This window comes from Trachurus trachurus, assembly GCF_905171665.1.
Source record: "Trachurus trachurus genome assembly, chromosome: 16".
Taxonomy (NCBI): domain Eukaryota; kingdom Metazoa; phylum Chordata; class Actinopteri; order Carangiformes; family Carangidae; genus Trachurus; species Trachurus trachurus.
In genome coordinates this window covers 20,151,472-20,165,379 of record NC_139902.1, presented here as the reverse complement: position 1 = coordinate 20,165,379, position 13,908 = coordinate 20,151,472, and the positions used below count along the sequence as shown (strand labels likewise).

At 41.3% G+C, this 13,908-nt stretch overlaps 1 protein-coding gene across 1 annotated transcript in view; it reads left to right on the top strand.

Annotated features, from left to right (window-relative positions):
* Positions 1 to 60: 60 nt before the first annotated feature.
* LOC310998908 (transmembrane protein 65-like) overlaps positions 61 to 13,908 on the top strand; it is a 34,248-nt gene continuing 20,400 nt past the window's right edge. The window contains exons 1-2 of the mRNA XM_083989161.1: positions 61 to 202; positions 513 to 848. Of these exons, the coding sequence (XP_083845287.1) occupies positions 542 to 848 (307 nt within the window). The 5' untranslated portion in view covers positions 61 to 202; positions 513 to 541. The remainder of the gene's footprint in view (positions 203 to 512; positions 849 to 13,908) is intronic.

Sequence of the window (13,908 nt, the reverse complement as noted above, 5' to 3'; positions counted from 1 at the left end):
TACGGCTTGCAAAAATGTGATTTTGTTGCCACATATACAGCAGCCAGTCAGTGTGTCAGAGTGTGTGTGTTTTTTCTGTGTGAGTGCGTTAGCTCCGAAATCTGACAGCGAGCAGACCAGAGCCGTATGCGCCGGAGCAGCTTGTGTTTTTTCAAGGTTTGCTGTGGAGGTTGCGGTCCGGGACAGCGGAGCATCGACTGAGGTGCGTCCGATAAGACAAGTTGCACATGGATTAGTGGACATCTGCCGCATCCTTTATCCACTGCATGTCTCCCATGAGGCGTTTAACGTAGGCTCGAATCGATGTGTTGGTAAATAATGTGAATCTGTTGTCACCAGGCCCGCGCTTTGCCCTTAAATAACCCAGGATGGGGTCTGTGCAGTTGTGTGTTTTCATGCGACCGTTGCAGCCATTAATTGTGTCATGTACATGTAGCCTACAGTGACATGTGCCATGTGTTTTTGTGTTGCTGACGGGCCTTTGACAGCATCCCCTCTCTGTTCTCCATCAGCTCTTCTCACCTCCCCCCCTATCCCAGAGATGCTGCCCTGCCTGCGCAGAGTGCTGCGGCCCGCCCTCTCTCTGAGAGCCGGGACTGGGTTGGCCAGAGCCGGACTCAGCAACCACCAAACACCCGCCGTGGCATCCTCGGCACGGTTCGCCACAGAGCCCCCGCTGTCCACGCTGGTGCAGAGGTGTAACCTGGGCACACACCCGATGAAGGAGCCCGTGGAGCCGCTCAACTCGCCCCGGGGAGCAAAGGAGTTTATTTATAGTCTTCATCCGACTGAGCGAACCTGCCTGCTGCGAGAACTGCACAAGTTCGAGTCCATAGCTATAGCTCAAGGTAGGTGATGTGTTCCGAAGCAGCATGTGTTGAGCAAAATACAGCCATATTTGAAATTGAGTGAAGTGGGTTAATACATCTGAATATGCACCTTATCTTTAGTGAATTTCTCATCTAACATAAAACAGGATTGGTCTTTTAATGGGAGACATTATTTGGAAATTCACAATTGAGAAAATGCTTTATTTGGTATTGGCTTCATAATAATGATCCAGTATGATTATTTACTTTGCATTATGGTAGGTACAGTAGTAGCCTATTCCATTATAGGTCACAGTCTGATTATTCACCACTGGATGTAATATCCAGTAGCAAATAGTTCATTCTGGTGGTAAAAAAAAAAAAAAATCAGGCTGATTACCATCTTACCAGTTTGATCTTTAGCATAATGCAGATCTGAGAGCCACAGCTGGTTAAAGCCGTTGTCTTCTCTCGAAACATCATCCCATTGTCACACTATGAAGTTATGTTATAAAATCCCCCAGTGCTGTTTTGCAGGCGACCTCTGACCTCTGACCTCTGTCCTCCCTGTGTACAGAGAAAAGAGAATATATCGGCAGGAATCAATAAAGCATGTCACCATTACCGAATAATCAGGAGTCATTGATTAGCAAATGTGTATTGGCAGCCCTAGAATGGTCATGGATGTACAGTCCTGTTCACTACAGTCCTGATATAGCAGAACAAACATGATTGGCTTTGTTTACACCCCTTTTGTTATTCTTGCGGTCAAAGAAATGTCTGGTCGGGTTTATTGAACAATCTAAATTACTCGTGGGTGTGAATCTGCGTGAGACTGACTGTCAGTCTAGTCCTGTGATATATGCTGTCCATCTGTCATCTCTGACGTGTGAGTCAATATTTCTACCGTGTCATGATAGGTTGGAGTCAGGAGTCAGTAAAAAAATAAAACTGATAATCTAGAGTTATTTGACAAGGACTAGGTGATATAATATATCAACCCGTTAGTTCACTTGTTATCCTAATGTTGTTTTAACCCAAACCACCTTGGAGAAGAACTCATTAATTGTGGCTCTAGGTGGTATAGAAACTAATGGAGCATACTAGGTGAACAGTGCAGTGCAGTTTATCCGGTACAATCTGCACTCCCTGGTCCTGCATGTACAGTCTTTGGTTTTGCAGTTCACTGTGTGAGCACAGCTCTGAAGCAGTATTTTGGGCACCAGTGGAACATAGGAATCGAATTATGAGAGTACATAAGAGGAGGAGCACAGTCCATGTCCCACATAGGGAGAGAGAGGAGGGAGGGGATTGATCGATACTGAGATAGAAGAGAATGGAGGGAGGGGAAGCAGGAAGACAAGAGGCTTAAAGCATATGAGGCTCTGAGAGTATGCTGCCCTGAGCTTTGTCATCCTTTATATTTCTTTCTCTTAATAACTTGATATGGATGATTTTAATTTTGTCTCCTGGCTGTGTGTTCATCTATGTGCCAAGTTGTTGGATATTGGATTTTAATGAAAGCCACTGTAAATTGTAATGTATATAAACTGGAAACATAATCAGTGCTCTTTTAGTCAGCAATGAAACTGATATGAAAAATATCTGATATGCCGCTCTGAGCCATATGATTTCGAGGATAAAAGACAAAGCACTGTCGCATTATCTCTGCAGCTCTGTAATAAATTAGTGGAGTTTTCAGTGTGGCTTTGTTTACTTTCACGTCTCATGGTGGACAAATGTTCCGCATGGCCTGCAGGGAAGCTCCAAATAGTTCTCTCCTCTTGAGATTTTAACAGAATAATCCCCAAAAATCTCACAGTTCCTCCACACTGACACTTAGAGGCTTTTGCTCCACCCAGTAGATGAACTGCTATATACTCATTCTATACACCTGCATGGTCATAAAGCCTATAGCAACTAATCAAACATACATACATCATCCTCTGCTATGACTATTTCTTCTCATTCTAGAGTCAAGTATTCAAGTATCAAGGACAGGCTGGAGTGACACTGTTAATATTAGCATACCTCTGATACTGTTGCTTGAAAGGTTTTATCTCTTTATCTTTGCTTTAAAGGAGCTGGGAGGATGGTGGTGATTGTTCCTTCACAAGAGCTTCAGCCATAGGTTATAATACACCGTCTGAGCAGGTCTACATCTTGAGGCTAGATTGGAGGCTGCAGTGAGTCGCAATCATAAAGTGTACCAAGATATGCTTTACTTGAAGTAAAAGAAAATACATGATAGAGACGAGAGCTAATGTTGGGGTTGCATTGCACTACTGGAGGCAGCTCTTGATGCTGAACTGACTTACAAGTAAACAGCTGTTAATGCTGTCGCAAGCTATGTAGCAATAGCAAAGTAGCTCATTTAAATGCAGTTTTGAGGTACTATTCCCCACCTAAATATACATTCTACAAGGCTGTTTTTATTTTTATTTGTCAAATTATGTTTCATAAGATCCTGCGTCAGAAGCATAAATGCACCTGGGGGGAGGGACGATTGTTGTTGTCATCTGCTGCACGTGATGGTATGGATCCTTTATATTATCGATTGGGTCAAGTTGTTCACCTCTCTCCCTGTGGCTGCATTAAAAATAGGCCAGTTATATTTCTGCTGACTGGTAGAAACTGCAGTGGCTACTGTTGTTATTTCAGCTGTGATGATAATGCGGAAAGATGCTGAGTTGGTGGTGCTGGCAGTAAAAACAAAGATGTGATCATGTACAGTGATGTATTATTGATAAGCCCATTACATACAGTACTGTGTAGCACACCCTTAGTGACCATGTCAGCTACGTCTGTACCCTTTCCAACATTCACTATCAGTTGTCGCAGAGGATCGTTAAAAGGCGTTTCAATGAGATCCTCCATGCTCTCTGTCTTAATAGTGCACCATTATTTTCCTGTCAGCTGTGGCTGATTGCATCCTGACCACATACTACTACAGGCCTTCCCTCTTTGGACCACAACTGTCCCACAATATCATGGCTGAGCAAACTGTGCGAAATCCGACATGAGCCTCGGGGTGGACGATTTCATATCACACAACGAGGTTGCAAAAAACATTTTGGACCAGTATATTGCACTTATCATCAATCATGTATCAATGTTGCAGGATATCAGGAAATACCAACCTTCATTAAATCTAAATATTCCTTTATATTGAAAATTACCGCAAAGACACAACTGATGTGCTGAGAGGACAGCTACTTCCCTCTGCCCTGACCTATGGGGCCTGCCTGGCTGGAGCTCGCTGACACCCTCACCTTCATGCTATAAAAACCCTCAGGGATTCTCTTACCTCCTGTACTGTATATGCAGGCTGCGGAGAAGCTGAATCAGTGATTGCTGTACTGGTCGACACATTCCCTCTCACACTCGCTGGCTGAGAGATTGATTTTTTTTTTTTGACAGGCTCATCAAGATCCATCATCGTTCGACCCAGTAGCTGTAGGACACCTGAAGCCAAACCCTTATTTTCTTGACATTTGTGTGCAGGTCTGGTGACTGGTGAGGAAGCTCGGTGTCTGGCTGCAGTTAAATCTCACTGACATATCTTAGCACTGGGCAGTCATCTGAGGCAGTGGAGTCTACTGCAGTATATGCATGCTGAATGTGGTTCTACCTCTAAAACACATTTCTTTCTGATTGTGCTGTTAAGTATCAATCTCATACTATACTACAGACTTGGCATATACGATGTGTAGGTCCTGTATGTGTCATTGAAATATAGATTAGCCAGAAAGACACTCAGAAATTGAAATTTTAGCACCAGATTTTTCTTGCTGAAGTCAGGAGTATTAAACAGACAGTCATGTCTCATGTCAGACAGTGAGTCATTCAGGGTTTTACTTCTGGTGTTTTGACCAATGTTCAGTTCGATTCACTCTCCTTTCATACGTTTTCAGGCTCCAACAATTCCTCAGGGAAATATCTGCAGTCTGGTGCTGTGGCCTGTGGGGCAAGTGGTGTACAGTGGGTTTATCAGAGGTTATTCTGCTGGAAATAGCTTTCTTGCTCTGGCCAAAGACAAAGAAACAATGCTGATGAGAGCAGTAAGAGTGAACCAGGACACTGAAGTTGTGGAAGTGGAAGATACTAAATGTCCCTCAGAGCTGAGGAGAGTTGGAAGATAAGGATGACGAGCGACCCCCTTCATACATCACTCAGCTCTGATCCATTGTTAATCTAAAAATCGCGATTAGCGCAGCTTCAAGGTTGTAGACAGAAAAGTGAATGTGCTTTAACAGTACTGCTGGTAGATCAGAGAGTGGATCAAGGTGGCTTTGTTAAAATAAAGTTTTGACAAAAAGCGAAAACTTACTTCACTGCTCTCTGGAAGTGGGTCATACTTAATCTGAGGTCAGCTTTACTGTGGGTCCCTGTTTTCATGTAAAGTTTCATGTAACCAGCAGTTTCTGCTGGTTATTTTGGAGTAGTTGAAGCTATTTTTATTCTTGAAACATCTAATAATTTGGTGAAATAGTAAAGAGGAGCAAAACCCATCTGAAATCAGATGAAGTCTGATAAACGTTAGTTTGCCTCCTAGTTTCTGTATTTTTGAAACTATTCTCCAGAAAAAAATGTCCACTGAGCTTTTTAGAGGCTGCCAAGATCATCTCAAAGACTCAATGTTTGAGTGCAGACCAAAGAAAAAGTTAGAAAAAAAATAATAATTTGAAGTGAATGTCAGTACACTCTTCACTCTTGTTTCAATCCCTGAATTTCAAAGGCTTCAGGACTATTTTACTGGTAGAAATGACCAATCCTTAGAGGTGTAAGAGAGAATGTAAAACTTTGAAGACAGGTGGAGTTGAGACACTGAGACTCAGGGAATTAGATATGAAGCGATATTGAGAGGAGGTGAGTGAAAAGATGGGAAGAGAAAGGACGGAGCAAAGTTAAAACAAACAAAGATCTTGACTCCAACCACCAGACTGGTGCAAAGTGTCTGACGTTTCTTTTAAAATATCAACACTAATACACATTTTACCACTCCAGGACATTTGATTCAGTATTTTTAGTTTGACACAAGCCAGAAACTGTGAAAAAATGAGCTCATGCTATCAACAAAATTGAACACAGAGGGAAATAAAACTCATCTGGGAACAAAAGCAAAGCCCCAACTCCACTGTTACATCTCTGACCTACAGCACAGTTTAAGTGCAGAGCATTTCCTTTCACAATTATATCTCACTAATTGCACTGTCAAAGTCAGAGACAGTGATTTTCATATAAAAGATTTGGTTGACTGGGGAAATGACAAACCTAATAACTCAGACTGGGGTTTTCATATCGACGTCACGTTATTATCAGACATGAAAGAAAGCTCCTCTTCCTTCAATCTCATTATGAGGTTATAATAATGATAGAGAGAGAGAGTGGAGATGCACAGGGCCCACTGAAGTGATGATGATGATGAGGTTATTATCTTTAGTTTCATTCAATATACAGTACACCATTTTCACAGTCACATTTATTAACGTATTTATTATTAACATATCCACACAATACTTTAGTCAGTGTGGTAACTGTAGAAAACTGGACTGTGTTATTGATGTTTAAATATAATTTGTTGTTATTAGCACCAAGCTGGAAAATAGCTGATGAACCCGTCAGTGAAATTTCACAGCAATGTTTTTTTTTGTTTTTCTTTAGGCAACTTTGAATTCCTTTCTGCATAAGATATAAACTGAACATGTTCCTACCAGCAGTGTACTGTATGCTGTATGCACATTTTCAAAAATAGAAAAGGTTACTTCTCCCAACTCTCAGACAGGGGGGAATATATTTGCATAGAAAGTTATCTTGTTCACTTTACTAAAAAAGTTCAGCCTCAAATCAGGTTCGTATGTGATGAAAGCACGGAGAGATGAAGAAGAAGCACAGATTTAGAAAGGAGGGAAGGAGAGATGGAGCAGATGAGCGAATAAACGAGCAGAGATCCTTCCGTTCCATCTGGACCTCTGTGATCTCAGCGTTCGGTTTCACATGGGGAGTCGGTGACATCCACTATGCTAACATGGTTTCCCCACTAGACATGACAGGAGAGTAGATTGAGGCAATTTCTCTTCTTTGCTCAGAGGACGGACAAGTAGTGTAGAGAGAGAGTTCACCGGAGAGAGTGGAGAGCAGCATCGGGACACTCTTCATCACTATTTCACGTTTTTTCACCTCTGGGATTCTTGAGGTTAGCTGTATAAAATCTAAGGTGCATCAACACATTAATCACTCTTCCTTCCATTTTCTTGAAACATCCCATCCTCTGTACGTTTTAGAGTTTAAAAAATCTTCTTCATCTTGAGCGCTCTGTGACTGCACATTCGGTGAGCGTGAAATATCCAGGATCAAAGCTTTTCATCCTTTCCACCCCAGGTTTGTCTCTTTCAAAGACAGGAGGCCACATCCCGTCACCACCGCTCATATTATAGCGTTCTTCCTTGAAAAGACGGACAAAGGAGCTCACCTTCTCATTTCTTCATCCTGCCTCGGCTCAAGCAGCGTTATTATCATGTTAATTCACACACATTGCTGCATGATGGTTTGTCTGTGGTGACATTTAACCTGCTGTCACCCCGAAGCTGCCACCGTGTAGTGGATTTTACTCCTACTGCTGTCCAATTTTCATTTGTTTCATTTGTCTGGTGATTTGTGCACAGACAGCACATTGCTCATCACGCAGACTGTAGCACTGTGTGTATTTATTGAGTGCAGTTTGCTGCAAACAACAGAGCTGCAGCCTTGTGTAGGCCTACTGAGGAGATTTCAGCTCTCTAGTGGGAACTTTCCTAAACTGAAATTATTGGCTTGTGAGATGGACAAAATTTAATGATATGACACCTACAGCTTTTCCCCCTCAGGAGATGCCTTATTTGATTATGCACAGACAATGAACTGTGTTTGACAGCTGGCTAAACCCGGCCCTTTACTGTAATACTGTTGCTGTAGCCTACTGTCCTGATCCAGCGTGACACACCTTGGATTTACTGTAACAACTGATGCAGATGCAAAACCCCAAACTTCATAATTTCTATGATCATTTGTCCTTGATGTTAGATTTTAGAATATATAGATTGATTTTTTGAGCTGAGCAGCCACTCACTGACTGATATGATTAGCTGTAGCTAGCTAGCTAATCGCAATAGTTTGTTGAAAGCATGTCTGAAAAGTTTCCAATGTTGTTAAGGGCCCAATAATGCAAAGCTATAAAATACTTTTTGATGTCAAGGACAAATGTGATGCTCGAAAATCCTCTTTGCTTAGTTTCCTGAGTTGCCTTTTCTTGTTTTGGGTCGTTGTAAAAGAACAAACCCCCTTTAATGCTGTACTGTATGTGAGGTTGTTGTCCAATCTGGCATCCATTCAATTTTTATCGTTCAAATTATACCCGATGAGGTGAGGAGGAAAATCACTGTGTATGGATGGTCTTTTTTCTGAAACACAGACAGATGGGTCGAGGCATGAATCAAATTATACAAGCAGCACAGAAGCCCAGGTAATATTGTTATGCGCAGCAGGACATGTTTGGTATTCAAGATGGTGTTTGTTTTTATGAGCCTGTCCATTCGATCATGAGGTCATGGACTTGAGCGCATATGAGACAGAAATGAATAGGAATGAATTCTTTCATGTTTTTTTTCCCCCTCAAAGGACAGTGTGAACTTTTTTGTCATCTCAAACTTTTCTCCTCCATTGCTTTTGCTCTTACCTGCTCACTCACTGTCCTTCCCCTGTTTTCTCTTGATGGACCACCGCACACTCCACATCATACCTGCCTCGTCCTTGATTTGTACCTGGATCCCCTCAGGGGCTTTTTTAACTGACCTTGCTACACAGTCACCATAGATGCTGATTTCACTGCAGGCCCGCAAGGCCATAGTCAGCACTTTATACCAGATATTCAGGTTATTATTTCTCTCCAAGCCTGTATTCACTGCTTTGTATTCATTGTGGGTTTAACCTCGGGAAATACTGAGTTGCTTACCTCACTAGAAATGTGACCTAACTATAATACTGTAGATATAAATAATCACATAGAAATGTGTGGCTTTTTGTTTTTAACTGTTAGCATTAACAACATTATTACATTTTAAATTGGTATTACAAACAGTTGCTGATTTACCCATCCTTACTTTAGCTCTGTTTTTGGTCTCCATCAACTTTAGAGTAAAAAATATGTGACTAAATGCCCCCCAGGGCTCACAAGCTAACTTAGAAAACAATGTACAACCAGATTCTATTATATAAAAATAGTCATCCGCTATGTCTGGAAACTGAACCCGAACAGTAAAGTACTGGACTGTAACCCAAACAATTAAATAAGCTGAATAGAAACTCATCATGAGATCATGATGGGAAATGTCATGTGATAATTCTTTGTGAGTTGGTCCCTACCAACAATCTATCTCACATTATTTATAACCATTTAATCCACTAATCAATTATATTGACAGAAGCAGCTTTAAAATAGTAATTATAAGTTAAATGTAAATTTAATATTGAAAATCACCTTAAATCAAGCCACTAGTCCTCAGGCTTTAAAAGGCAGTTCCCCTTCTCTCTTTCCTGAGCACTCTTTGCTGGAGTCAGATCCACAGTAGAGTGATCTCCAGGTGCACGCTGTACTGTTGTGGTGTGGAAATATGAAAATCAAGCACAACATCACATGACTGAAACCAAATGGAAATACAACTGGCTTTAAGATGTGTTGTCAGAGCAGTTTCTAAGATGAAGCTGCTGCTCTTATTCAGCTGGAGTGCCATGGTCACACTGTGTGTAAGCAGTCTTATTGTTTCTGCTTTGTAGAGCTACATCCCAGCACAAGCTACTGTAACAGAGCAAAGCCGATCAAAAAGGTGTAACGTTCTCCCACATGATACGGGCGCAGCAGAACCTTTTTCGCAGCAGACATTTTGATTTGTCATAGCAGGAAAAGCACAGATGAAACAAATTTCATTGGCTCAGTTCCATCAAGTGCCTCAGTCAGACACCGCGGGTAAAGCCAGCCTGCACAAAAACATAAAACCTGCACCGAGCTCACCCTCAATGGGAAGCAGTTATTTTTGTCGAATGATCAAATGCACCTGTTTCTCCTGCCAACATGTCTGCTGTGAGTCAGATAGGTCTGTAAACAACAGCACAGAGGTTGTAATTAGCCAAAACAAGTGAGAGCACCTGCCCATGTGCTCCTGCGTGTCATGTGATCAATGACTAATTGGCACTGAGGAGACCAGATGCCACCAGTTCACCTGTTCTACATGACAGAAAAAAACTCCCTTTATTGAGTGCCAGGAATGAGAACTAAATGTAAACTGCAGGTTTAACACCGTAATTGGGGAGGAGTGTATGATAGGATTTTAGTAAGAATTAGTTTTACTATCTGTCATGTGAAATGCATGGTCCATATATCAGGAATTACATCTTAATGCAAGGGGGAATGACTCTTTGACATACTGTTTTCAGTATGAGTGTCTCATTCTCAATTAAAAATATTTCCCTTTTTCCTCTTTGTCCCACTGGCCGAGTGCCTGCTACTCAATAAATAGAAACCCCCTCTCTTCTCCCATCTCCTCTGGGCTGCCATTTGTCGGGGGGATGTTTCAGTTTTTTGTTTCGTTACAGCTTCCTTAGTTAGCACTGGGGGAACAGACTGAACATAGTTCACTGAACACGCAGGGAAAAAGAAGCGGGCGACTTCACTGGGAGGTTAAACTGACAGGTTATCCCTGCATTTACTGGGAGCTACTCATTATTTTCGCTCTGTGTTTTCAGAGATGTGACATTCAGGAGCCCTCCAAACACATACTAAAAACCAATAGGTAGAATTACAGAAGTAAAAAGTCTAGAAAATAGAAATAATTAGGCATTCCTGCGGATAACCTTGTATGCAAATAACCTTGTATGCAAATAACAAGCTCAAGGTGGATTAGTCCTTTCATGGTGTATCACTTTATGTTGTACTGTCTCAAATGTTGCAATTGAATATGCCAGTATATTTTTATTAATCAGTTTTAAATTAAACATTATCAACAAAAACAGACTTTTGATTACAAAAATAAAAACATGCAGCATGCACCCTGAGCTTTTACTCAGGAGTTAACAACATGATGAACACTTTCACTGTCATGACATGACGCATGTACCCAATGCATGCATCTTAACATACACCACCCAAGACTAGTGGCCTAGGTCTGCCTTTGAGTCACAGCTGCAAAATTTGTTTAAAAAAAACAAATAAAAAAGGACAAAATTATCAGGCACACAAATCAGGAAGAAACAATCAAAAATCTAGCCAAGGGCACTAACTTTGCCAAGGCTGGGGCTTAATGCATTATTGTATAAAATCCAATCATCTATCCAAGGACAAATGCACTTCAACCTCTGATTTAGTCGCTGCAAAAATGTGCACATCTGTTCATGTCCCATGTTTTCTAAGAACTGTCTCTGCCATCTTGGCCCACATTCTGTGTTCGGGGTAATTTCCTCTCCTCTGTCTCATAAATCATATGAGAATAGCAAAGTGCTGTTGATGAATGGCTGCAGTCATCTCTTGCCCCTGTTCGGCTGAGCTCTATCGATCTCGTGCACAGGCACACTCAGACACACACACAAAAACACACACACACTAGGCGCATCCTCAAAGGTGCAAATAAGGTCACATGTACTCATACAAGCCAACAGATGCTTATACACTCACACACCATCACACTGTCTCCTGTGTTAAAACTGTTCTCAGATAATGAGAATCCCCTCTGTTTGTGAAGAGGTGTGAAAGTGGAAAGTCAATAATATCCTCAGGGAAAACAAGGATGTTTCTCAGTCTCTATCTTAAATAAAGCCCAAGAAACACACGCACACACACACACACACACACACACACACACACACACACACACACACACACACACACACACACACACACACACACACACACACACACACACACACACACACACATACTGTAAGAGAGGCAGTCTCACAATCTGCATTGCACTACTATACACAGCCTTCTGATGAAAAATACCTCTTGCATACCGCTTGTTTCTGCTCCTTTAACACCACCTGAATTTGCAGAAACCCTTATTGACTGTATCTGGCATTTTTATTCAAGCATATAAAACTCAGAATGGACCGACTCACGTTAATTCATCATAGCTGAGTTCTGCTGAGAGAGGGCTCGGCTTTCGGGTTCCTTCACAGACTTATCTCCTATTTCCAAAGCCCTGCTCACACTTCAAATTCCCGCTGCACCAGCATAAAGAGTTTGAAATGAGTCATCCATCAAAACCAAAAAACAAGACAAAAAGTGTGTTTTCTATATTGCAGCACTAAAGAAAAAAACTCAATGGTTTTCCTCAATTTCAGAGCAAAAAGCATCTTAGGAGGAACAAGACAACCAAAATAACAAACACACAAATACACAGTACATATTTGTAGATGGAGCTCTGAGACTTAATTCCAGAAAGGAGGCTCTCAGTTGAGCCTTTTGCATTTAGTGCAATCGAGTTACATGAAGAGGGAATATGGATTTTTGCCTTTCACCAACAGGAGAAAAATATACAGATTGTAATAATAAAGTACAGCAATGGCCAGCTGCAGAACTGAAGAATTAGATGTCACGATCAGACTTTGTATACGTAGTCTCATTAGCAAAAATGATTTGTTAGTGTGTTCTCCCCGTTTGTCTCGTTTTCTGGAAATCTTCAGCTTGTGAACAGACTGTTGCTACTTACAGTATAAAGTAGTATTGAGGCATAAGTAGTAGATGCTCAAGAGAATTTCTGCTGCTTACTTGGTAATTAAAAGTTGAATTCTTGGTATGTCGCCAAAATGGTGACAAATTGTGTTTTCTGTTTATCTGTAAACGCGACCTTTATCAGATGTCAAGTGGTTGGTGCACATGTGATTGTTCAGCAGGAGGATGGCAGATAAGGGGGGTTTAGAGGAATCAAACATGGCTCATGCCTACGGTTACTTAATTATCACAGCTTCTTGAATGTTTTCACCACTCCAGCCTGGTTGGATTGAGTCCTCATGTGGAGACTCCCTGCCGTCAATGCTCGGTGCCAGCTGAGTTCTGGGGGCAAAAGTCAGACATGTCAGCTATCACAGCTCTAACAAATGGCTGGATGAGGCCCAGTGAATTGAGAAAAGAAAAGAAATCTTCTGGTTAATGGGGTTTTTTTCATGATGACGGTGACTCAGCTGATTTTGTCATTTGGCCTCATTCTCATTTAAGTGATGGAAAAAATATAGTGGGAATTGGATTCTCTTTTGGACCATGACGATGTAGTGCATCATTTCTTTCCTTCCAAAGTGGGGCAGATTAAAGTCATTGATTTGATCGATCACTGGGCTGCATTTACGCATCGTTCAGCAGTGTAGGACAACAGTGTCTCCTGTCTGAGACGGGTGGAAAAACTACAAAATTTTTATTAAGATTAGCCGGCGCTACAGCAAAACTCAGCTACATCTTGCATCATTGTTTATCTGGAGCTTCAACAAACCGCTAATATTGCTTATTCCTTTTCATTCTTATAAAGACTAGTCAAAATAAGCATGGATCACAATGTGATAATTGTAACAAGGTATGACATTTTGTAAAAGGGTCACATTTTGACTAATATCAAGGGAAATTGCTGCTTTCATCTTACAGAGGAATGTGTGCATCAGTGTTAACGTTTAATCCTATGGTTCAGATATTTCCCTAGTTTTAACATATAACACATTAACATATAACCAATGAGCCCATACATCTGTCAGCTAAGTTGTATGAGAGCTAAAACTAAGTGGGTTTTCAATACATTCAGTTACTACAGCAAGTAGCAAGTTTTCCAGTGATTAGTCTCTGTTGTCTGTCTACAGGGATCACAGGTGTAGCAACAGGTTCAGGCCCACTTGAAACATCAGTGTTTGCTTTAGACAATTAATTGATCGACTGCCTCAGAAAAATCTCCACAGCTGACACAAGAAGACACAGGTGTGAAATTGTGAATACTGAGAGTGAGGCCTGCTGTTTGACGCTTGTACCTTCGCCTCAGTAAATCACCAATTTAACTGACCCTCCCAAGTCTTATATTGGTGGAGCTCATTA